This window comes from Laetiporus sulphureus, assembly GCF_001632365.1.
Source record: "Laetiporus sulphureus 93-53 unplaced genomic scaffold LAESUscaffold_27, whole genome shotgun sequence".
In the NCBI taxonomy this organism is placed as follows: Eukaryota; Fungi; Basidiomycota; class Agaricomycetes; order Polyporales; family Laetiporaceae; genus Laetiporus; species Laetiporus sulphureus.
In genome coordinates this window covers 172,485-193,710 of record NW_024468536.1, presented here as the reverse complement: position 1 = coordinate 193,710, position 21,226 = coordinate 172,485, and the positions used below count along the sequence as shown (strand labels likewise).

The following is a 21,226-nucleotide window of genomic DNA, read 5'->3' as shown; positions in this document are numbered from 1 at the left end:
ACGCTCATAGCAGCGGCCATGACCTCTATGATGGTAGTATCTCGGCCGCGGAAGGAGGCTTCGCTTGCCGCACCACGATCTTACTACCAATCCAGTTATCTCAGTCCTGTGCGTACCAGATGTTTGGACTTCATATCGCCCTCATCACGCTGCCTCGACCCCTCCAGGAAGCTGTCCTGGTCGCACCGTAAACGCCCGCGACGCCGCTGTCCTCGGTCCTAAAGATCTAGAACCCACTCGTGAGCAATCATGGTGAAATTATTGTGATGGATGTCAGATAGCGGCGGACGGATACCATATTGCTGTCGGACCGAGACTGGTCAGTGGTCCGCGCAAGTTGACTACGTACTGATCTCGATGGTCAAGGCGGTGATTGCCCGATTCGAACTTATAATACATCGGAATTAGGCTCAAATGGACTTGCATGAAACGGCAAGCTAAGACGTGCAGCAGGTGAATCCATTGCAAACAGCCATCAAACGATCATAGCATGTATTTAAACCGCACCGTAATTACCAATCTAACCCTATACGTTTCGGTACTCGAAAGCAGGATTACCGGGCTCTGCGCCCTCTATAATGGACTTGGTGAAAGTGTCTGTTGCCTTTGCCTTTGCATCGTCCGCCAGAAGGACCTCAGCGTCGACCAGGTTCAAGGTCTTCTTCAGATAGGGCAGGATCTGTTCAAGCACTTTGACTTCCGAGAAGGGCACTGTTCGGTTGAACGCGGTCTGCGCACCGAACTGCGCTATACGTTTCTAATAGACGCATATAAGACGCGATGTAGTATTAGATATAGGACTTGACCTACTTTGAATGCTTGAACGAAAGGCATGACGCGCTTATCCTTGATGAGCCCTTGCTGCGTCAACAGCTCGCGCACCTTCACGTCGTCTACTTTGTCCGCCTCGGCAACGTATGCCTCTTTGACCGCTCGCACACACTGGTTTTGCCATTCGGGGAACGTGGCTGCAACGTAAATCCGCACCGCGCGCGGCTTCGTAGGGTCATACGGCGCATGGCCCTGCTTTCCTCTGCTTATCTTCTTCAGCAGCGACAGCTCCGCATCGCGCATGGTCTTAATCGTGTCACGCATGTATGCGCCCGAGTCGATGATTGTCTGGTCTGCGGGTCGGGGCTCCGGCCACCGGGCGTGGTGCACGGACTTTGGCTCTTTGAGTACTGTCCGCCAGACGTGCTCGGAAAAGTGAGGGGCGACGGGGCAGACGAGAAGCGCTGCAGCGCGGATCCACCACTTGACGAGGTCCCCGTGCATGCCCACATCAGCAGTCACTTCGCGGTACCAGTCGCGTGTGCTTTGCAGCTCATAAAAGCCATACTTCATCGCATCCTTATACTGCATACTGGAATGAGTGGTAAGTGAAGAGCGACACAGTGCGTGATGAGTAAATGCTTACTCAGCGTAACATTGATTTGTGGTGTTGATGCGGCTGTAGACCTCCTCCTCGAAGACACGATCGTGATAGTTGCGTTTACCATATCGCAACTTTGATTCGTCTTGTATCATCTCCTGCATGTAATGTAGTCAGCGTTAGGCTGAATGCGCAGGCATCTGCAACAAACTTACCTCACACCAGCCGATCAGCGTAAACAGTCGCAGAATGTTTGCGTTCGCGGTCTTCTCATCGAAATTCGCATCCTCGATACCATCGCCCGCATCCGCCAAGCACAGTCGTGCAGCATCTGCACCGAACTTCTCCACGCACTGTCGCATCGTCATCGAGTTGCCTTTGCTTTTCGACATCTTCTGCCCATTCACCATCAAATGACCATTTGTCCGCATGCTCAACGGCCACTTGTCCTCCGAGAACAATGCAGCATGGTTGTAGATGCAGAACGTTAGGTGGTTTGGGATCAGGTCCTTGCCGGACGACCGCACATCGAATGGATAAAAGTAGTTATATTCCCGCTTCATGATATCGATCTTGTCCTTCGATACCGGGGCGTTTTCTGGCCAGGGCTGGTCGCGGAAGAGGTAGTCCCAGACTTCATCTGTCATCTGTTCGGGGGCAATGTCAAGTGGACCGCGTTTTTGGCCATCGATGCTACCTAACAGCAGCACTATAAGCAGAGTGTATTGAAGAAGAGAAGTAATACGAACTTTGGAGGAGGTGCGCGACGGTGTAGTACGACATGTAGATGGTGGAGTCGCTCAAACTCTCCACCAAGAACGCGGGATCCCACGGCAGCTTGGAACCCAGGCCGTAAGTCCTCGCGCATGCCCACTTGTTAAGCCACGCGAGGACACCCTCGAACGCATTGCGCGTCTCCTGGTGGTAGGTCTCCATCCTCGAGAGCAATCTACAGCAGCGACCGACCGTCAGATAAACTCGGATTGAACGAGATGTGCGGACACGTACGTTTCTGCCTGCGCCCTCCACGACGGCTCTCCGTAGTCCAAATACCACTGGTCCATCAAGGCAACAACACATTCATCCGAGCTCCGGGACACAACCAACCCCTCAGGCTCCGCATACGCGAACGCAAGACCCTGCGCGATCATGCTGTCGCGCACCTTCTGCTTCGCATCCTGCACGGACTGGCCCTTAAACTCGCCGACGAGCATAGTCCCATTGTAGAAGCCCTCCTTGTATGCGACCTCCTTGGCTTCGGCGAGCTGCTTGGTGTCCTTCTGCGACTGAATCTTGAACTTCTTGACCACCGCAGGTGCGGTCATGTCACCATATGTGGGCGTAGAGATGACGGGTACCGGATCGAATGCGGCCCATGATGGGTCTATCTTGTAAAACTCGGGCTTCTTGCGCAGATCCATCAGCGTCTGGTAGTCGTCCGGCGAGTCGGATGGCACGGACGTAACTACACCTGTACCCTACATTGCGATTGTCAAGTCACCTAGTATTAAAATAGAAGTGCTATGCACACCTTCGTCGCAAGGACATTGTCCATCGGCAGCACATACACCTCATAGTTAATAGAGAACGGCGCTTTGATCTTGGTGCCGACGAGGTTCGACCCCTCGATCTCCACCAGCTGCTGCACCTGACCCGGAACAGCAGTGGTTTTCTGGAATGCCATATTCCGTGCGGCACGGTATGTGCAGACAAACGCCTCCTGGTCGTTGATCACGAACACGCCGTACTTGAGCGCTGTGCCGACATAGCAGTTCGTCTGACCGTACCTGCTGGGCATGAACATGTACATTCTCTCATGGATAGATCTTACTCACATTGTTTCTGGGCGCAGGGTAGCTGCTACCAAGTACGCCTTACGACCACCAAGCTTGCCCTCAATCTCCTTTGCAGCCGCCTCGCTCCAGCTGACTACCTCCATTTTGACGCCGGTATATTCCTGTGGCCCCAGAGCCTCTCCTTCCGAGCGATCGTGGTCCATGCAGGGTTGGCCGTCCTTCGGACTGTAGATTGTGTAACGTTCGCCAAACTTTACCTTACCCATATCGTGGAGCCTGTTCATTTGCCATCGGACGAACGAGTCATAGTACGGATTCGCATCCGTCGTGATGAACGACCGCCGCCAATCTATGCGTGATCCGAATGCATTGTTGTCATTCTATTCAACCTGAAGAATCAGAGCATGGCGCAGGAAAACAGGACGGTACTTACCTTGCAGATCGGGGGGAAGTACTTGAGCCAGTAGTACGGGTCCGCGAACTGGGGTATCTCTTCGCGAGGAATGCCCATCAACTCCATGATCTGGAACTGGTACCGCAGACCAGTTGCCTTAGCCGCGATCTTGCCCTTCTTCGCCTTGTCCACCGATTTGTGTGCAACGGACGTGCTGGCAGCCGGGACTGGCGTCTCATCCTCGGGCTTGTATCCAGAGAAATCAGAACCGAACATCTCGATTTCTCGAGCGATCTTGTCCGAGGCAGCCTGCATTCGATATAAGGTGAGCACGTACAAATAGATCGAGCGTGAACTCACCTTGATCGGCATGCCCGTACAGTGGAAGCCAAGAGGGAACAGAGCGCGCTTTCCAAGGAGCCGCTGGTAGCCGGCAGCGAAATCGATTTTTGAGATAGAGAAAGCATGCCCGAGGTGCAGCGAGCCGTTCATGTAGGGATATGCGATGTTACCGAACCACTTCGGGAACTTCTCCCTGACCTCCGCAGGAGAGAGTCCCGCAGTCTCCTCCGGAGTCGGTGCGTTGACCTCGAATACGCGTTCCGCGGCCCATTGCTCCTGGTACTTTTTCTCAAGGGAGATGAGGAGATCACGCTTGCCAGTCTGAGCAAGCTCAATGGTGTTTGCGGAAGCCATGGTTCGGACAAAGCCCGGTAGATGAGTGGGACGTGTAGCACGTCGCCAAAGAGTAAGAATGGTGACCAAGATCGAGAGAAAGCAGTGCTTCAAATGTTTCCCTGAGAGACGTTGTGTGTGATCGATGTGGCTCGAGTCATATGCATCCAACTTTTTCAAGCAGCGACTTCGGGAAACAGAGTGGTCGGGGTCGCTTCTTGCCTTATGGGGAGAATTGACCTCGGACACTGCAGACTCTCGTCCTCTATAGAACGGGACCGTTGGCCCCGCCACAAGCAGTTCGCATAGCATCGTTGCATTATATTCCATTCGAACCATCACGGAAGTTCATGCCCCCTCACTCTTAGCTTCCCCGTAGGTTGTGCGCAAGCGCCTCGTGACCGCGTCTTATTGTCACGTGATTAAGACGCGCTGAGTTTCGTGTCTGAGCGATCTAAGATCTAATCTGGCCTCTGGTTGCACTTTGGCCACCCTTGCCACCACCACTCAATGCCAAAGTTGCTTTGTTCCAACCATGAACACGCATCTCAAGATGATCACATCGAAGTCGCGACAGAGTGAGCATTATATCCGCTACCGAGCGAGGTCCCATTTACATCAAAATCTTCGTAGAATTCGTCCATTCCAGACCCATTCCGTTAGGTGAGCGTGGCTCATATATGGCGGCGTGTTTTTTTGCGAGACTATGAAACAGAAGTCGACTCGGACTCTGACTTTAACCCTGGCTCATTTTCATATGAGCCACCCAAAAGGGGGCGAAGGTCGAAAGGTAGGTCAATGTCACCGAAGACCTCGCATGGTTCCGAGGGAAGGACAGGCAGGGGCTCAGTACTAGAGGGAATCAAGGCGCCAAAAGGGAATAGAGGTACTGGACTTCAGTGTCGCCAATGGTCGGTAATTGATGACTGCTCACTGTGCAAATAATAGGGAAGAAAGCTCCCAAATCGTCTGCTATAACGTATCACAATCCACTCGCGCAATATTTCAGTGAGCGTCTTCTATTCAACTTGCAGTATTGATAGCTCAAAGCACTTGAAGAGGATCTCGATCTTCATTCTGCATCGGAAGACGAAGATGAAGACAAAGCTAACGACGAGAACGATACGGATGATGAGTTGCAGGGACAGTCAGGGACAGCAGAGGAAGATGATGAATCACCAATCCTTCTAAAGACCTGGGCTGCTTTAATGAAGCCTGATAATAGCAACAAGGAAGCCACGGAGGAATCTGTGACAGGTATGATCTTTAAAGGCACGTAGACTTTGTACCTGAGCAATGCTTGTCCCAGAGCCGGAGACAGAGGAAGAACTGCAGTCAGCCCCAGAAGCACAGCCGGTTCCCTTAGCTTCTTCAGCGAAACGAAGATCCTCGCCTTCGCTTGGGGCCCATCCTCCACTGGCAAAGAAGCCCAAGCTCGACAACTTGAGTGAATCAGTCACAGAGTCGGAGACGGAGTCTGAGAGTGACGTGGACTCAGCGAACCCTGTAACACAAACAACAGGTAAGAGATAAGGGAGCAATCGTGAACGCCAACATACTGAGATTCTACAGCTGCAGCATCCACCCAAGCTTCATCCACGAACCAGAAAGCCATCCCTCCTTCCCATCTTCGAAAAGTCGCGGTGTATTCAGGTTCTGAGACTGAGTCGGACAGCGAGGCTGAGGAGTTTGCTGATCAGGTGAGCCTCCGGTCGCGACTGAAGCATCTTGATCAAACTGAGGCATCATCTATTGTATTAGTATATGCAGCCTCGTCCGACATTCCCCCTCAAACCTGGACAGAAATATCTAGGTCCCATGTTCCTCGACGATACACATGCGGTACCTGCAAGGATCAACACATTCCTTAGGGAGTACCAGCGCAAGGGCGTGCGATTTTTCTGGGAACGGCACAACGATGGCAAGGGCGGTCTGCTGGGAGACGATATGGGCCTTGTAAGCAAGCCATGCTTTGACTTCTCCAAATTTCACGCAGCTAATCCTCTCACTATCAGGGTACGTTCCCTGCTATATGTTTCTGCAGCCTAGAATCACAAAGGTCAATGACACTGCACAGGTAAAACCATCCAAGTACTCTCATTCCTCTCCGCCATCATGCAAAAGCACGGGGATAATCGCGACATAGACCGACGGCGAAAACACGTATCCCATCTACAGGACATCTACCCGGACTGGAGGGAGCGTCACACCCTGCCGCCTGCCAACCAGACATGGCCGACATGTCTCATCATCGCGCCAAGCTCCGTAGTCGGGAACTGGGAGAGGGAATTCGAGACGGTGAGCCGCTTGTGTCATGGTACCTTGGTAGGGTGGCGCTTAGGACCTTGCGGCTAGTGGGGATATTTTGAAGTTGGCATATATACGGGACCTCCGAAGGAACGCACAGATGTCTTGCGTGACTTTAAGCTCGGAAGACTGGACGTTCGTGCGTGATGCTGTAGAAATCGAGATGCATCTTCCGCCTGCTGACCACTTATGACGCATATAGTCATCACTTCCTTCGAAACGGCGCGGAAGGATATTGAACTGCTCGACGATCTTCCTTGGTCTATCATCATCGTTGATGAAGTTCACCGCGTGAAGAACCCTCGTTCGGCGCTGGCGACGGCATTCAATCAGTTCGCCTGCACGACGCGGTTTGGCCTCACCGGCACAGGCGAGTCCTTCGTACATTTACTCCATCTGTCAGCTTGTCGTGACACAATGAGCTCCAATAGCCATCCAAAACTCGTTCTCAGAGTTTTGGACTATCCTCGACTGGGTGAACCCGGGAAGCGTCGGAACAAAACGTCAGTGGGAAGGATATGTCTCTCGGCCTCTAAATGCTGGCCAGAGCAAGAGTGCTAGCGTCGAGCAGAGAACGAAGGCGGTTGTAAGTGAATGGCTGAATACACCCACAACGTCTGAGTCGATCCGTCTCGTAGCTCGTGGCACAGATTCTGAAGACCAAGTTGTTGGCTAATTTCTTCCTGAGGAGGTGAGCAGGAAGTATTCAAAATGTACAAATATATCGTCTCAACATCACCTTTCTATTGTGATACAGGACCAAGCAGATCATTCAGGATCAGGTATGCGATCAGCTCGATTGGGAAATACTAGAAATCCTGACATACCTGTCTCACAGCTGCCGCAAAAGGATGACCAAGTAGTATTCTGCCCACTGACCAACATGCAGATTCAAGTTTATAAACGCATACTTAGCACCAAGGCCGTCCAAAATATGATAAGGAGGGACGAACGATGTGATTGTGGCTCACGGAAACCGTTAAGAATCGTCTGACACGCATTGATTCCGCTCATGCTGATACTGGTTTTCAGGCGGAAGAAATGCTGTCATCCATTTAAGAAGGGCGACTTATTCAGATACTTGATAACGCTGATCAACATCTCGAACCACTTGGCTCTAATTCTGCCCTGTGAGGCTTTTCCTTTGAATTATTCGATTAGGAAATACTCACGATCCGCATCAGCCCCAACGGACACCCAAGAACAGGTAATGCCCCAATACCTGACGAGTAATACTATGTCTCACTATTCTGGTACGCAGACTATCCGCCGTCGGGAGCTATCGAGGATCGTCTTTGGCGAGGGCTCCGCACCTAAGTATGGTCCCGCTATGCTCGTTCCAGAATTCTGCGGGAAGTGGCTAGTGCGTTCAGTGTCTACATCGAGCAGTCATATGCAAACATTGACACGCCATTCCAGGTCCTAGGATCTCTGTTGGAAGATTGGAGAAAGGACCCTCTGAACAAGGTTTTGATCTTCACTAAATCTGTTAAGTTATTGGACATGCTCGACTTCCATCTGAGATCACGAAGTCAGTTCATTCTCATGTATGCTTCAGACCACCCTCTCACCTGCAGCATATTCCCATCAGGTATTGAGTTTGTCAAATTAGACGGATCTACCAAACCGTCTGATCGTACGTGATCGTCTATGCTCTCTGCGCGTCCAAGCCTTGCTTATTTCTGGTGATCAGGAATGTCGCTTATTGACAAGTTCCACGAAGATCCGGATGTATTCGTGTTTCTGATCTCGACCTTAGCCGGTGGAACGGGATTGAACTTGACAGGAGCAAACAAAGTAGTGATCTTCGGTAAGTCCCTTTGTTCACCTCGACTATGATTTTGATTCACGAACGCCATGGCAGATCCGAATTGGAGTAAGCAAACGTTTATCACTTCGGCCTGCGTGTGTGACACTTACCATTTCTCAAAGACCCGGCGCACGACCTGCAAGCGATTGACCGCGCCTATCGCTTTGGACAAACACGCAACGTTTCAGTGTTCAGGCTTCTGGGTGCGGGATCTATCGAGGAGCTGATATATGCTCGTCAAGTGTACAAGCAGCAGCAGATGCAAGTTGGTTACAACGCCAGCTTCCAAACTAGGTCAGTCCGTCTGTTCTGGAGCAGAAGGCATGCTATCAATGCTCATCCTACTAGGTACTTCGAAGGCGTGCAAGGCGACAAAGACAAGCAAGGAGAGCTGTTTGGCATCAAGAACATTTTCACGCTGCGTGAAAATACTCTCGCTACCAAGCAAGCAGTACGTCCTCACACATCCTCGCGCACGAGCCGCTTGCTCATTCGAATGTTTATAGATCGAGAGGGCCATCATCTCCGATTTCAACTGGTCGCTGGCCAATGTTGACGCGAGGAAGAGCAAAAAAGGGAAGAAGCAGGTCATCGATGCCGACGAGGAACCTAAGGAGGATGTAAGTTCTGATGACAAATCTCGTGACGATGGTGTTCACCATAGATGATAAACAAAGGACTTGCGCGGTCTTGATGAGCTGCTGCTCGATGATCGTCAGTACTCACTCGTGCCAAATAATATCATTTCTCACTCGCTCCCCATCATTCCACAGGTCCGCCGCAACGCGAGGGCAAAAACGACGATATCCAGGAGATCTTGAGGGACGTCGGGGTAACATACATACATCACAATGAAGACCTCATCGCAGAAAATGTGGTGGAAAGTGAGAAGTTCAAGAACCTCAAGCTTGTCATGAAGGTGAGCTTTGTGTTACTAGGGAGGGAGTGGTTGGTGATGGGGGTATGCGGGACAAAGAACGCGAGGAAGGCGAGGCCTAGAACAAAAGCGAAGGGCGCCAAAGCCCCTGCAGCCAACGAACAATGGCCTCCAATACGTGCGCATCACAAGCCAAAGCAGACTCCGGAGGAGAGGTGAGTCATAAACCTATCTGCAGCGTACAGTTCAATGACAGTCATCCCAGGATGCGAGCTCGCCAGACGTCCATGATCGAGCTGGGGTACATCGCGGACTCGACAGATCTACCGGAGTTCCTAATGAAGTTGTGAGTATTTTCGTCCAATGAGATCGTTGTCTTGTCAGCTCATGATTGGTATGTGAACCAGTAATAGATGGTCGTCTGAGCAGAAAGAGGAGTTCTTTGCTAAGCTCGACGAACACTTCAATAATCAGGCTCGCAGTCAGAGCCAAGCCCGCAGCCGGAGTCAGCCCAGCTCGCAGAAACCAAGATAGCATTATGAACCTTGCGACTCACCTTACATAGACAGATGTATTTCTTCATCCATGTATTCAATACGTGCTACATCTTCGTACATGTACACTACTTTACCTTGTGCGGATACCACGAACTAATACATATACCCATCCTTGGACGATGCGGAATGTAATAAAAGAGATCCGAATGCATCATGCAAGTCGCGGACAATCAATAACCTCCCTCAAATCCGTCCCCTCCCCATCCGCCCATGCCCCCACCCATGCCGCCGCCCATGCCCCCATTCATGCCCATGCCCATATTCCCCATATTGTTCATCCCACCCATATTGCCCATCCCATTCATCCCACCAGGCATCATCCCCCCTCCCATTCCCTGCATCCCCATCCCACCCATACCCATCATGCCCTCATCCCACATCCCTCCACCACCCCCAAACTGCTCCTCCCAGCCCATGCCCATCCCGCCATCGAACCCGGAGAATCCCATGCCCTGTGGTACGCCCATTCCCATTCCCATCCCGCCCATGCCCTGCATCCCCATCATGCCGTCCCAGCCCATCATACCCATGTTGCCCATGTTGCCCACGTTGCCCATGTTGCCCATCTCACCCCCGCCGAGCGCGTTCATTGGCATCATCGGTTGTGGCATCATCATGCGGTTCTGATTCTGGAACCCGCCCGTGCGGTTTGGTGGCGGGTTCATGGGCATGGTGAGCGCGCCGGATGCGCCTGCCTGCGCGAGCCCTGCACCGGCGCCCATTCCAGCATTGATGTTTGTGGAACCGCCACGGACGGGAGACTTTGGACGGAGGGCGTCGATCTCTGGCGTCGACGATCAGTCAGTTCGAAGCTCAACTGGATCGGGACCACACAACTCACCGGGCGTCATGGGCACGACCGCCTTCCCGCCGTTCGATAGTTCCCTGATTCCCACTTCCCATGATTCGCGGTTCCACGGTGTCGCCGCCTCCTGCGTGTCCGAGTCGACCGACAGGCCCTCCTCGATGCGTTCCTCCTCGCCCTCCGCGAGTGCAGTGACCCAACCGCGGCGCAGCGTGCGCGCGCGCCCGAACAGCTCAAGCCGCCGCAGGCCGAGGCAGAAATTCTCAATGAGTGTGTACGTCTCGGGCGGTTTGAGCGTCGGGTCAGAGGCGTCGCCCTCCCAGATCATCACATCCGTGTCTGTAGAGCGAATTGCATAAGAATGAAGAAAGACGGGTCATTGGTAGAGGGAATGCCTACCAACATTGCAGTGCACGAACCAGCTGTCGGTCGAGCGTCGGACGGTGCCTCGGATGCCCATCAGGCAATGCTGCTTCGTGCGCGTCAGCAAGGACGTGGTTGGTGGATCTGTCTGGGAAACCCTATAAGAGATGAACAGAGGCGCAGAATAGCTGGACGTACCCCCGGGCCATGGTTGCTGGTGTGATTCGTCTTGACCCACACGATGTCCTCACACCGCCGAAAGCCCCACTTCGCCATTACCTCGCGTCCGCGCTCGAGACCATCGCCCGCTCCGCTGCCTACCCACATGAGCACGTACGACGGGTCTGCGGCGAGAGTAGGTATTGGGAGCTCCTGCAGGTGGTCCCATGTGAATGATGACGAAAACGGCGGGTCGATGAGGATGACGTCAAATTTGGACGGATGGAGGGTCACAAGTTGAGAGAAGGGAAGGTATGTAGGAGGTAGTGCATACTGTGCGACCGATGCTTTCTTTAGAGAAAGCAGGCGCTGTTGTTTCGGGTACCTGCGCGCGTACCTGATGAGCTCGCACTCACCATTAACAAATGAGACCAGTTACGTACTCCTCGAACCGATGCTCAGGGTCCGCACCTAAGACCCAGTTCTGCGGCCACTCTCCACCATCGACGTACCGCTGAGAATAGTCATTTCGAATTGTCTCCTCTTCAGGAACGTAGTTGTGATATCGGGCTACCCGGGCGCGCTTCGCGGGAGGCAGGTCTTGGCGGACAGGCCTCGGCCTTGGTGCAAGAACGGGAGAGGATGGCGGTGAAGGCGACGGAGATAGTGGAGGAGATGGGATCAGAGGCAATCTCAACAGACCGTATGGAGGCGAGGGAAGTGTCCTGAGCTGCCGGCGGTGCTGTTTCTGAGTAGCGCGGATGCGAGAGACCAAGGCTGAGTGTACAGTCAGGAGCTCATTTGCCGATGCAATGCAATCGCAGGCACTCGGAGTCATTGTAGCAGCTCGACAGAAACGTTGGAGAAATATGTGATGTCGAAGGAGACTCGCCTAATAGTCGCAGTACTCGGCTTGCAAAGACGTATGAGTGGGCTGAAACGCGTAGCGATATTGTAAGCTTCTGGTAAGCAGTTATAATGTAGGAGAACGTCGCATGGGGAGTGGTTGGAAAGAGAAGTTGAGTAGTGCGACTTCGTCGCAACTCCTGGGTGTGGACCGCGCGTTTTAGCGCCCGGCAGAATCGAGGAGATGGTCACGTGATGTGCAACGCATCTGAGATCTGATTTTTAGCTTGTACAAAAGTAATCTGCTGCGAGTAACCTCGAGTAACCCTTTCTTCGCTGGCTGCGCGTATCATTCCGCGTGACAATGGGAAAAAAATCAACGAAAGCGACGCGAAAGTTTGCTGCGAGCGGCCAGCTCCAGAAAACGATACAGGCGCGGCGGAAACACCGGGACTTCAAGAAGAAGGTGGAGAAGCGCAAGGGGAGTAAAGGCAAGGAGAGGCAAATACCGGTAGGCGAGGACGAGGACGATGATGAGGCCGGTGTAGAGGAGGAGTCTCAAAAGTGAGATGTTTCACGGCCGTTTCTTACGCATCATGCCCTGACCCGACGGCAGATTCAAGGGAATGTCTGTCGATGACTTCCTTGGAGGAGCTTTCATGCAGGGAGATGGCTCGGACGAGGTATGCATCAAAGTAACATCATTTAACTTTATGTTTCTGACTTTTGCAGGGTTCAGCTGTCGGTTCGGACGAGGGTACCGAAGAAGATGAGGACGAGGATGATAACCGATCTTTCGCCTCAGTGGACGATCTAGATGGTCAGCTCGGTTTATGCATTGTATCCTTTACCACTCATCATCCCATAGATGAAGGCGAGGCGCATCTGCTCGAACTCTCAAAACTAGCCAAGAAGGACCCCGAGTTCTACAAATATCTTCAGGAAAATGACAAGGAGCTGCTCGAGTTCCATCTCAATGCCGTTTCCGACGACGAGGATGACGATGAAGGCGAGCAGGAGGAGGATGGAGATGCCATGCAGGAGGACATGGCACCGGTGCTCACAAAGCAGATTTTGCGGAAATGGCAACGGGCTTTGCTCGAGGTGCGTTCCCTCACGATGCTCTTGTCTCACTATGTTTCTCATCAATGCTGCATGTAGCAACGTTCGTTACGGGCTCTACGAAAATTACTCATTGCATTCCGCTCTGCTGTGCATATGAACGAGGAGGATCAAGTTTTCGAGTGGACCATTGACAGCTCATCTGGTATGTCTTTCTCCCTCGGCTTGCTCGCTCATCATGTTCGTTCATGTATTCATACGTATTGCCCAGTATATAACAAGCTTGTAACCACCACCCTCAAGTACACCCCAGTCGTCCTTGAGCACCACTGCCCATACAAGACGCTCCCGAGCGGCAAGTTGTACGTATATACAGGTTTCTTGCTTATATCCAGCGAGTTTGATCCGAGACACGAACATTTGGCAGTAAGGCGCCGACCCAGACACCGAAGTGGAAGACTCTGCAAAAGCTAATCCTATCATACTTCCACAATATCATGCACCTGCTCACGCAGCTCACCGACAACGAGATGCTGCGCCTGGCTATCTTGGAGAGTGCGAAGCTCGTGCCGTACGTGACTGGCAGCCGGAAAGCTGTCAAGGTCTACTTGAGGGTGCGTATCCTGGCAGTTTGAATAGAGTTTTGCGATACTGAGAGTGCCATTTTGTGTGGTGCAGACATGCTTAGACCTGTGGTCAACCGCGGAAGACGGCGTACGGATTGCCGCATTCGTCGCGGTACGTAGGCTTGCATTAGCAACGGATGCGTCTATCATGGATTTGGTGCTCAAGGTACGTATCAATGCCACAGCATGCTATCCCTTTCTGCCGCATTGGCAGATAGTTCCTGGCCGCTCACTTATAATGTGTACAGAATACCTACCTGACGCTCGTGCGCTCGTGCAAGTCGACGTCACCGCATACCCTGCCATCTATCAACCTCATGAAAAATTCGGCATCCGAGATTTACTGCCTGGACCACGCAACAGCATACCAGCATGCGTTTGGATACATCCGTCAACTCGCGATTCACCTCCGAAACAGCATGAAGGTGAAGAGCAAGGTGAGCTCCCCCCCTTTACCTCCATGTATTAACTGGCGCTCCGACTAATAATATGGCCTAACCTTACGTAATGCGATGAAGGAGGCATACAAGCAAGTGTACAATTGGCAATATGTGCATTGCGTGGACTTCTGGGCGTTGGTGCTAGCCAGGGCATGCGACAAGGAGACATTAATGGAGAGGAACGGTGAGGAGAGCGAGTTGAAACCGCTCATCTACCCTCTGGTGCAAGTGTCGCTCGGTTCCATGAAGTAGGCTATTCATCCATCCATTATCGTGCAAGTGTCACTCATCGCACGCGATCGCCCCTAGATTGATCCGTAATCCACGCTCCTACCCCTTCCACCTCCACATCGTCCGCTCGCTGCTGCACCTGACGCGGCACACGCACACCTACGTCCCGCTCGCGTCATACCTCCTCCCGATCCTCACATCGACGCTCTCGGGCTCCTCTAAGCCAAAAGGGTCCACGCTCCGCCCGCTTGACTTCGAAACAAACATCCGGGCGCCGCAGCAGTACCTCAAGACGCGTGTGTACACCGAGGGGCTCGCCGAGGAAACTGCGTTCCTCCTCGGCGAGTACCTCGCGAGTGCGCCCGTGCAGGGCAGCATCGCATTCCCGGAGATTGTGGTGCCGATCGTGATGATGCTCCGGAAAGCCGCGAAGGGCACGCAGTGGCGGACGAAGGAAACAGGGGTGGCAAAGGCGCTCGTCGAGCGTGTAGAGGAAAGCGCGCGGTGGGTCGAACAGCGGCGTAAGGGCGTGACGTTCGCGCCGGGACGCATGGCTGAGATCGAGGCGTGGGAGGGCGGCGTGAATGTCGAGGAGAGCCCGCTAGGCAAGTATGTAAAGGTGCAGAGGAAAGCACGGGAAAAGCGCCGGAGGCTGGTCGAGAAGGTGCGTTTACTTGACGGCGGTGATCGCGTGGATCCCTTCGTGGTTACTGACTCCTCACCTCTTGCACATATTGCAGGCGAGGGAAGGGAGGACAAAATTCTGGAAGAATGACCTGCTGGAAGCCATAACATCGTGTGCGACGGACCATGGTTGACGTTGTTCCGAGTCAGTCTCGACGACCCTTCCGTTCTGTCCTCTGGGCTTTTACTGAGTTGTGAGAGCGTGCGGATCCCCTTTAGGGTGCTAATGGTGTAGTTATTCTCATCGCCAATTACACGGAGAGCCAGTACTTTTCATCCGTCTGAATCTGGGAATTTGAGAGACGGTGAAGCAGTGGAGCGGAGATGATGCCTCTGTTCCGAGCTGTATGAACTTCTCGTGTAAGAGCATGCCCAGGAACCAGAACACCCCTTGTGATGCGTAATTTCCGACCTCTCATAGGTAAACTGCGAGCGACTTATCTCGCGACCATCGCGTGAAGTATGTATGGAATCCGAATCGACGGCGTGCCCGTGCCATGCGTCAGTGGCGGGATCACGATATGTTGAGACAGCCCGGTCACTTACGACGTGCATTTCTATTCGTGAACTGACGACCGCTGATACCCGAGACGGAAGAAAATCTCTGCACAATGTCAGAGCCGCACCCCTAGCGGGCCCCGAAATCTGTTTTAGAACTCTTCTTCTCATCCTGACACGATGCAGGAAGAATGCAGTCATGCGTAAGCATTCGCAGCAGATAATTCTGGGCACGTCGAGGTTGGCCCTTACCTCTCCGCTACCAAACCCCGAAGAATATCTTCCACCATGGTCTGCCGACGCCTTTGGCGCTCTTCTCGTATCCCTCGACTAAACGGTCATAATGGTGGGGCATAGATGCGGGCTTTAGCATCTTCTCGGATAGCTGGTACTAAGAATTGGACGGTATTCCACGGTGAGTACCGCGCAAGGAAGGCAGAAGAAGCGACTCAGCCGAGCTTACTCTTTTCTGGAACTCGTTTTTCTGCAATGCGCTCGCTGCCCGGACTGCCCGGGCTGTGAGATTAGGATGATCCGCGAGGGAGTCCAGGAAATTCTTCAGCTGTAGATTCGGACGGAATGGGTCCACATGCCATGTCGCAGCAATACTATGCAGTTCCTGGCTGAGCTTCGTGGCCGACATGGATGCTGCTGTTCAACGCCGCCTTCAACGCCATCTTCGCCTCATGTCTTCCGTGACCGGATTACGTAAGCGTTAACAACAGCTGACCGTATAGCTAAAAGTTCGCCGTCTACTTCGCCGCAACCAACTGCCATTAATGAATGGCAAGTGTTTTGCGTCACAACGTAGTAGGTAATAGTCAATATACAGGTCTAGGACGTTCGTATGCATGCATGTCGTCCATTCTAAGAGCTTCCAGACTACTTGGAAGACTAACTTTCCAGCGTGGATTTGTCCGTCTATCATTAGTACGCCGGGTAACGCACATCCACGCAGGTCAGTGTGTCTTACTAATTGATCTCCTTCGAACCAGCTTGCTCTGGGCTCCCTTGCAGGACCCACCGTACTGCTTTCGTGCGAACAATGCCTTCTCGTTAAGCGACGCTTCACAATACTTCCTTCGAACCCCTGCAGCAAGAATACTCTCAATATGGACAGCCTCGCACGGGCTACGCCATGCAGCACGTTGCGCAGCTCGCAAAATTAATATCCGATAGGAAAGCAGTGCGTGGATCTGGAAATCCACTAGCAAAATGGACACTGCCGGTCTGCCTTCAAAAATTGCTCTAGGTCTCCCTGTCGTCTTTGAAATTTCTATTCGAAGTCTTGATTATCTCTGCCACGTCAGCAAGACGTCAGTTTCCCGCTGATTTGGATGACGTTGTCGTTGTGCCATTCCAGACCCTCTTCTGTGCTTCACGAAGTCTACAAGCTATGCGCATCGATGAGAGAGAAGCCATGTGCTGTGCGACGCTGAAACTTCTTCTCGCAGCATCGATAGGCATGGATATCTCCGGTCGCGGAGCATCAAGTCCATCAGACGCTGCTCCTCGCGAACGGCCGACTGAAACTCCACCAGCAGGAAACGGCATGAACACAGGGCTCATCGACCCCTAGATGTCCATGCTCGCGGTATGTCTGTTGCCTTCTTCATCTCGGACGTGTCAATTTTAGCTCTTGTTCCGTTTTCTTCCCGTCTTTAGCGAAATCTCAGGACCTGGCGATTTGCTCTCACATGCGTCTCGCTTACTCCGTCCGTTGTACCGTTTCACCACGCTGTGTGATAACGCTTGGCTGGAATGGTCAGTGTCGCACGCAAGGTTCGTCCGTCTCACCTGAATGTTGATGTTATGGCCGGAAGCAATTGTCAGATGTTCGCTCGTAACTATTGATGTTCATCTTTCGTAGCCTTGTTACCTTCTAATTCGCAGCGTCGCTCCCGCTGTGTTCCGCATTTCTCCGTGGTCACTTCCTGCATGGCTTTCTTACACCTTCTGTGAAGTCGGCAACATCGTTCACTGTTCTGAAAGGCGTCTTCGCAAGACGCCGAAAATCGTGCCACGTTGGACCACTGCAGACGTGCGATAAGATATCGATCGTACGTTGGTCTTCTGTATGGCGGTGTCGCTTCCCATAATGTGGGAGTTGCGTCATCCAGCCCGGCGGCAGGCGGCGGCATGTCTATATAGGCGATTCGCACGTTTGGGGCCATTGCACTTCGAATCCGAGAGACAGGCTCATTCACCATATCGAAAGAAGGGAAACAATGTCCGCTCGTCATCGATAAAGATAGTGGTGCATGGGAGTACTAAGCAATAGGCGGAAATCGGTTGGGCTGACCCTGCTCTCACGGCAGAACCTATGTCCTGCAGCAAGTTACGTTCAGCCTGAACAGCGTGTAGCAACATGTGCATCATTCGAGGAGATATGTATGTCCTTCCGACATCTATTTTCAGACTTTCTGCACACCCCTACCGCTAACTGAGTGCAGCTCCGCGATGTTGCAAGTTGGAAATCAGGAGAAATGGTTTCTACGTACGTGCAGCAGAGTCTCACTTCGGGTCTCCTTGAGGAGAGAGACGTAAAAAGAGAACGGAAGAGCCTGCTTACAACTCACATCTATACTACCGGTACGTTCTATCATACAGTAACATACAACCTCAGTTTCTGGTGAAATTCTTCGACTGAGCAATGGTCCACCACAGAACACACATTTTTCAAAGGGTACACATGGTAGGATGGCATACGTCTTGTGATCTCATGCACGGGGATGATCGCTAATCAACCGATCCAACGGTTTGTTTCATGAGAACCCCATTGAGCGAGCGGTGCTCAAATCACTCAATTCGCATGTCGAAACCCCGCACGCTGATTGTTTCATGTGTTGCTTAGTAGTAGGGGCGTTCCAACATCAAATCCACGGCAGACACCGACTGGCTCCACGTCTCTGTCAATAATTTCCTCCATTTTTTTCACAGCACGGCAAACTCCAGTAGCCTCGCACCGGAGACACCCGCGTCCGCAACGTCTGATCGCCGCCAATTTGTATTAGGACGTTAGCCTCTTAGCCAGGCACCAGAGCATTGGTATCCGCCAGCGACATCCTATCGAATTACAGAAGCATCGACTCCGATCATCTATATTGCTTCGGGATTCTCCGTGCCATGCCCATTGGCATCCACGCTGGTGAGCATTCATTTCAACTAATTGAGATTTGTATATTAAGGCGACAACGCGGTCGTGCCGGGAGACGCGGACCCTTTCATGCCGCACCCCAGGTTCCTCGCAGCCGCGGAGTGCACGAACACAGCGCAGTCGCATTACGATACAGGCTGTGCATCTGAGGTCACGCTGTGAGAAGATCAGCATGCAAGGTATAGTGGCACTGGACATGCTGATAGTGGGGCTACACTCTGGGCTCAGAGCAGGAGAAATAACCCCGCTCTTTTGGCATTGGGGGAGGTGCTTACGTTACTCTCCCTCGGGACCACCCGACGCGCTCCCGCCATACCCATGCAAACGATCTCAGAGGCACATCGATCTGATCAGGTGTGCGCAGTAGTCTCCTATGGGACACGAGTGGCGTCTGGGCGCGTGGGTGTGTAACGATAGGTGTCTCATCCATCTTGGCAAGCCGGACTATGCCCTAACAATACATCCCCCTATGATCGTCCTTGTCCCACAGTCCAATGCTTGCTATACATAGCCGCGCATGGTGCCGCGAAGCATTGAAGCCGCATCGGACATTACCTGCGCGTTAACTCCTTGCAAATTGGCACGAAGCGACCGTGCAGGGCCAGCGCTGAATCTTCCGTTTCTCCTGAAGCGCGCCGCGCGCTGCTCTGACATCAATGATGCAGCTGAAGGCGATGACAGTCTCTGTGCTTTCCCAAGGAAAAAGCGCGTGCCGGTATGACTGATGTACGGGGAAGCCATGTCGTAACGATTCACTTGCGGGAAGCTGATTCATGCCGTAGTCTGACAGAATCTAACTAGCGTTGAATTTGTCGACAGCGATTACGACCTGTGCCTTGGCAGGAAGCATCAAGCGGAACCCCCTCGCTGCATGAACATCTCCCACGCAATGTCCGTGTATCTAGGACAATGGAGTGTGGATATATTGCTTCATTTCACCTGATCGGTCTTTAGGGCGTCTACGCGCGCGCTCGGACATCTTCGAGCGCGAGCCGAGGACCATATGTAGCTCATATATGGGCACCGCGAAATCGGGATCATGCAGAGCCTCAGGATTTCTCGTCATGCCGGCGATGAGACATCTTCAGGTGACAACAGGGCAAGACCGATTGTCCATGTTCCATCAAGGTGAGTCATTCCTACCGTTCCCGGTGAGACCGTACTCCGCGCTTCCCAGTTACGTTACTAGCATCCTGCCAAACAAGCACCCAATCAATCTCCAAGGTGCACACGAAGACTGGGAGCCCTGCGCCTCCCGTTGTCAGCATCCGGCCAACCAAGCGCGTGCCCAATCTCCGGGGCGCTCACGAAGACCGGGATTCCTGCGCCTCCGCCACCAGATTTGATGCTCCCTCACTTTCTTCCATGAAAGAAGCGTCCCAAGTCAAATTGAACTCGACCCTCACGTAAATCATACCCTCGCACCATCCACTAGTCCGAACGGACCACAACGCAGGACCTGCGCCGCAGGCTAGCTGTATGCGTGCTCGCTGCATTGCCCGGTACCCGACCCCCGGGAGCTGAAGCCGTACTAAATTCGCGTCACTCAGTGAGTATCCCGGCTTCCTTGATTCTCCGGCACTACTGACAATGCAAGTGCCTGGTCTGCAGCGCACACTAACGGGACTGGTGGCAGACCGGACTAGCGGCTCGCTGCACCCGTCCAACACCTGACGTGGTCGTAGTTTACGACCAATCCTGCTTCAGTAGCACTTCCTTGCATCCGTGACAATGGTCTATTGCGCCAGCGCCGACTGGCTCTGTAGGGCCGATGCGGCCGCGAGAGACAAGAGGTTAGCTCCAGGCTTTTCCTTTCTCAGATAGTCTTGATGGCCGAGGTGATGGGCAAACCTTCGTGCCCTCCCGTCTTGTAAGGCGGCCTTCATGGATAGTACTAGGCATAGCCTGGAGTGGTTCGCAGGACGGAGTCCGTCCGAGGCCTTCACGCCGGTCCCGTTTCGCATTCACGCACCTGTAGCTTCAAGGGCGTGGCATGCATGTGGATGTTTTTCATATATCCTTCTGTAATGTGCGCTAATGATATCCCAAAAATTATCCGGGAGACGCTCTCGTGGTATAGAGTTGCGAAGCTGTGCTAGAGGGACGGTTCATGTTAATGTCCGCTCAATCAGACCGCCTAGATGCGCTCGACAGAAAGATTGAGGCAGAGCGATATGTATGTGGTTTCATGGGAAGAAGCTGGCGTATGGGGACGTGCCAGGCTGCCAGCTGTGCATGCTATGCGATGGCCATAGGGCATCTCGGGTACGGAGTGTCGAGCGTGCACCGTGAGAGGAAACAGTACAAGTTCGCCTGTGTTCCCTGTACATTGGCAGTATACCGCCGGGAAGCTTGTGCGACGTATCGCATTGAAGCACAGCGCTTGATCGCCACAAGCGAGAGAAGTCAGCTTAAGAGAGGGTGCCTTCGCAGCGACGTCCACCACGAATGCCAACGTGCACGCAGGGGTTCCCATCTGCCTTGACTTTCTTGGATTAGCTGCTTCGTACGGCATATCCGCGGAACACCAAGTCATGCACTGCTTGGGTGGACAGATTAGCAAACTC

At 52.9% G+C, this 21,226-nt stretch overlaps 7 protein-coding genes across 7 annotated transcripts; 3 read left to right on the top strand and 4 right to left on the bottom strand.

Moving 5' to 3' along the window:
• Positions 1 to 245: 245 nt before the first annotated feature.
• On the bottom strand, positions 246 to 4,389 carry LAESUDRAFT_235544 (leucine-tRNA ligase). The gene is made up of 10 exons (XM_040901675.1): positions 3,923 to 4,389; positions 3,602 to 3,871; positions 3,208 to 3,548; positions 2,904 to 3,159; positions 2,381 to 2,850; positions 2,122 to 2,321; positions 1,588 to 2,069; positions 1,418 to 1,530; positions 811 to 1,363; positions 246 to 757 (listed from the first exon to the last, which is right to left on the bottom strand). Exons 1-10 carry the CDS (start codon positions 4,256 to 4,258, stop codon positions 527 to 529), a joined length of 3,252 nt encoding a protein of 1,083 aa, XP_040762977.1. The 5' UTR covers positions 4,259 to 4,389; the 3' UTR covers positions 246 to 526.
• A 311-nt stretch (positions 4,390 to 4,700) lies between these two features.
• On the top strand, positions 4,701 to 5,734 carry LAESUDRAFT_235506 (uncharacterized protein). The gene is made up of 5 exons (XM_040901674.1): positions 4,701 to 4,815; positions 4,871 to 4,900; positions 4,953 to 5,123; positions 5,186 to 5,245; positions 5,297 to 5,734. The coding sequence occupies exons 1-5, from the start codon at positions 4,773 to 4,775 to the stop codon at positions 5,515 to 5,517; spliced, it is 525 nt and encodes a 174-aa protein (XP_040762976.1). The 5' UTR covers positions 4,701 to 4,772; the 3' UTR covers positions 5,518 to 5,734.
• Positions 5,735 to 5,985: 251 nt separating this feature from the next.
• On the top strand, positions 5,986 to 9,923 carry LAESUDRAFT_235454 (uncharacterized protein). The gene is made up of 23 exons (XM_040901673.1): positions 5,986 to 6,193; positions 6,315 to 6,535; positions 6,593 to 6,683; positions 6,747 to 6,914; positions 6,976 to 7,130; positions 7,183 to 7,235; positions 7,302 to 7,326; positions 7,383 to 7,522; positions 7,577 to 7,674; positions 7,729 to 7,751; positions 7,806 to 7,907; positions 7,964 to 8,075; positions 8,136 to 8,180; positions 8,238 to 8,354; positions 8,409 to 8,420; positions 8,477 to 8,648; positions 8,703 to 8,805; positions 8,861 to 8,974; positions 9,032 to 9,068; positions 9,128 to 9,273; positions 9,331 to 9,446; positions 9,497 to 9,577; positions 9,639 to 9,923. Exons 2-23 carry the CDS (start codon positions 6,353 to 6,355, stop codon positions 9,763 to 9,765), a joined length of 2,220 nt encoding a protein of 739 aa, XP_040762975.1. The 5' UTR covers positions 5,986 to 6,193; positions 6,315 to 6,352; the 3' UTR covers positions 9,766 to 9,923.
• Positions 9,809 to 12,156, bottom strand: LAESUDRAFT_702422 (MT-A70-domain-containing protein). The gene is made up of 5 exons (XM_040906481.1): positions 11,559 to 12,156; positions 11,155 to 11,500; positions 10,993 to 11,104; positions 10,630 to 10,932; positions 9,809 to 10,572 (listed from the first exon to the last, which is right to left on the bottom strand). Exons 1-5 carry the CDS (start codon positions 11,951 to 11,953, stop codon positions 9,959 to 9,961), a joined length of 1,770 nt encoding a protein of 589 aa, XP_040762974.1. The 5' UTR covers positions 11,954 to 12,156; the 3' UTR covers positions 9,809 to 9,958.
• Positions 12,157 to 12,325: 169 nt separating this feature from the next.
• LAESUDRAFT_781133 (Noc2-domain-containing protein) lies at positions 12,326 to 15,208 on the top strand (the record flags this gene model as incomplete). Its single annotated transcript, XM_040913850.1, has 12 exons — positions 12,326 to 12,525; positions 12,578 to 12,644; positions 12,694 to 12,781; positions 12,830 to 13,065; positions 13,123 to 13,228; positions 13,295 to 13,385; positions 13,451 to 13,637; positions 13,702 to 13,815; positions 13,898 to 14,086; positions 14,168 to 14,337; positions 14,399 to 14,984; positions 15,061 to 15,208. 12 exons carry the CDS (start codon positions 12,326 to 12,328, stop codon positions 15,136 to 15,138), a joined length of 2,112 nt encoding a protein of 703 aa, XP_040762973.1. The 3' UTR covers positions 15,139 to 15,208.
• A 553-nt stretch (positions 15,209 to 15,761) lies between these two features.
• LAESUDRAFT_715033 (uncharacterized protein) lies at positions 15,762 to 16,145 on the bottom strand (the record flags this gene model as incomplete). Its single annotated transcript, XM_040907112.1, has 2 exons — positions 15,762 to 15,893; positions 15,966 to 16,145. The coding sequence occupies 2 exons, from the start codon at positions 16,143 to 16,145 to the stop codon at positions 15,762 to 15,764; spliced, it is 312 nt and encodes a 103-aa protein (XP_040762972.1).
• Positions 16,146 to 17,064: 919 nt separating this feature from the next.
• LAESUDRAFT_727180 (uncharacterized protein) lies at positions 17,065 to 18,093 on the bottom strand. The gene is made up of 2 exons (XM_040909178.1): positions 17,168 to 18,093; positions 17,065 to 17,096 (listed from the first exon to the last, which is right to left on the bottom strand). The coding sequence occupies exon 1, from the start codon at positions 17,710 to 17,712 to the stop codon at positions 17,350 to 17,352; it is 363 nt and encodes a 120-aa protein (XP_040762971.1). The 5' UTR covers positions 17,713 to 18,093; the 3' UTR covers positions 17,065 to 17,096; positions 17,168 to 17,349.
• Between the last annotated feature and the right edge of the window lie 3,133 nt (positions 18,094 to 21,226).

Coding starts and splice junctions, on each gene's coding strand:
- LAESUDRAFT_235544 (XM_040901675.1), bottom strand. CDS start 4,258: ATGGCTTCCGCAAACACCATTGAGCTTGCTCAGACTGGCAAGCGTGAT. Junction 3,160..3,207: donor ACCCTGCGCCCAGAAACAAT/GTGAGTAAGATC, acceptor CATGCCCAGCAG/GTACGGTCAGACGAACTGCT. Junction 2,322..2,380: donor TGGAGGGCGCAGGCAGAAAC/GTACGTGTCCGC, acceptor TCGCTGCTGTAG/ATTGCTCTCGAGGATGGAGA.
- LAESUDRAFT_235506 (XM_040901674.1), top strand. CDS start 4,773: ATGAACACGCATCTCAAGATGATCACATCGAAGTCGCGACAGA. Junction 4,816..4,870: donor CACATCGAAGTCGCGACAGA/GTGAGCATTATA, acceptor AAATCTTCGTAG/AATTCGTCCATTCCAGACCC. Junction 5,246..5,296: donor TCCACTCGCGCAATATTTCA/GTGAGCGTCTTC, acceptor AAGCACTTGAAG/AGGATCTCGATCTTCATTCT.
- LAESUDRAFT_235454 (XM_040901673.1), top strand. CDS start 6,353: ATGCAAAAGCACGGGGATAATCGCGACATAGACCGACGGCGAAAACAC. Junction 7,908..7,963: donor AATTCTGCGGGAAGTGGCTA/GTGCGTTCAGTG, acceptor ACGCCATTCCAG/GTCCTAGGATCTCTGTTGGA. Junction 9,274..9,330: donor ACCTCAAGCTTGTCATGAAG/GTGAGCTTTGTG, acceptor TGCGGGACAAAG/AACGCGAGGAAGGCGAGGCC.
- LAESUDRAFT_702422 (XM_040906481.1), bottom strand. CDS start 11,953: ATGACTCCGAGTGCCTGCGATTGCATTGCATCGGCAAATGAGCTCCTG. Junction 11,501..11,558: donor CCTGAGCATCGGTTCGAGGA/GTACGTAACTGG, acceptor GTACGCGCGCAG/GTACCCGAAACAACAGCGCC. Junction 10,933..10,992: donor GTTCGTGCACTGCAATGTTG/GTAGGCATTCCC, acceptor TTCGCTCTACAG/ACACGGATGTGATGATCTGG.
- LAESUDRAFT_727180 (XM_040909178.1), bottom strand. CDS start 17,712: ATGGTGAATGAGCCTGTCTCTCGGATTCGAAGTGCAATGGCCCCAAAC.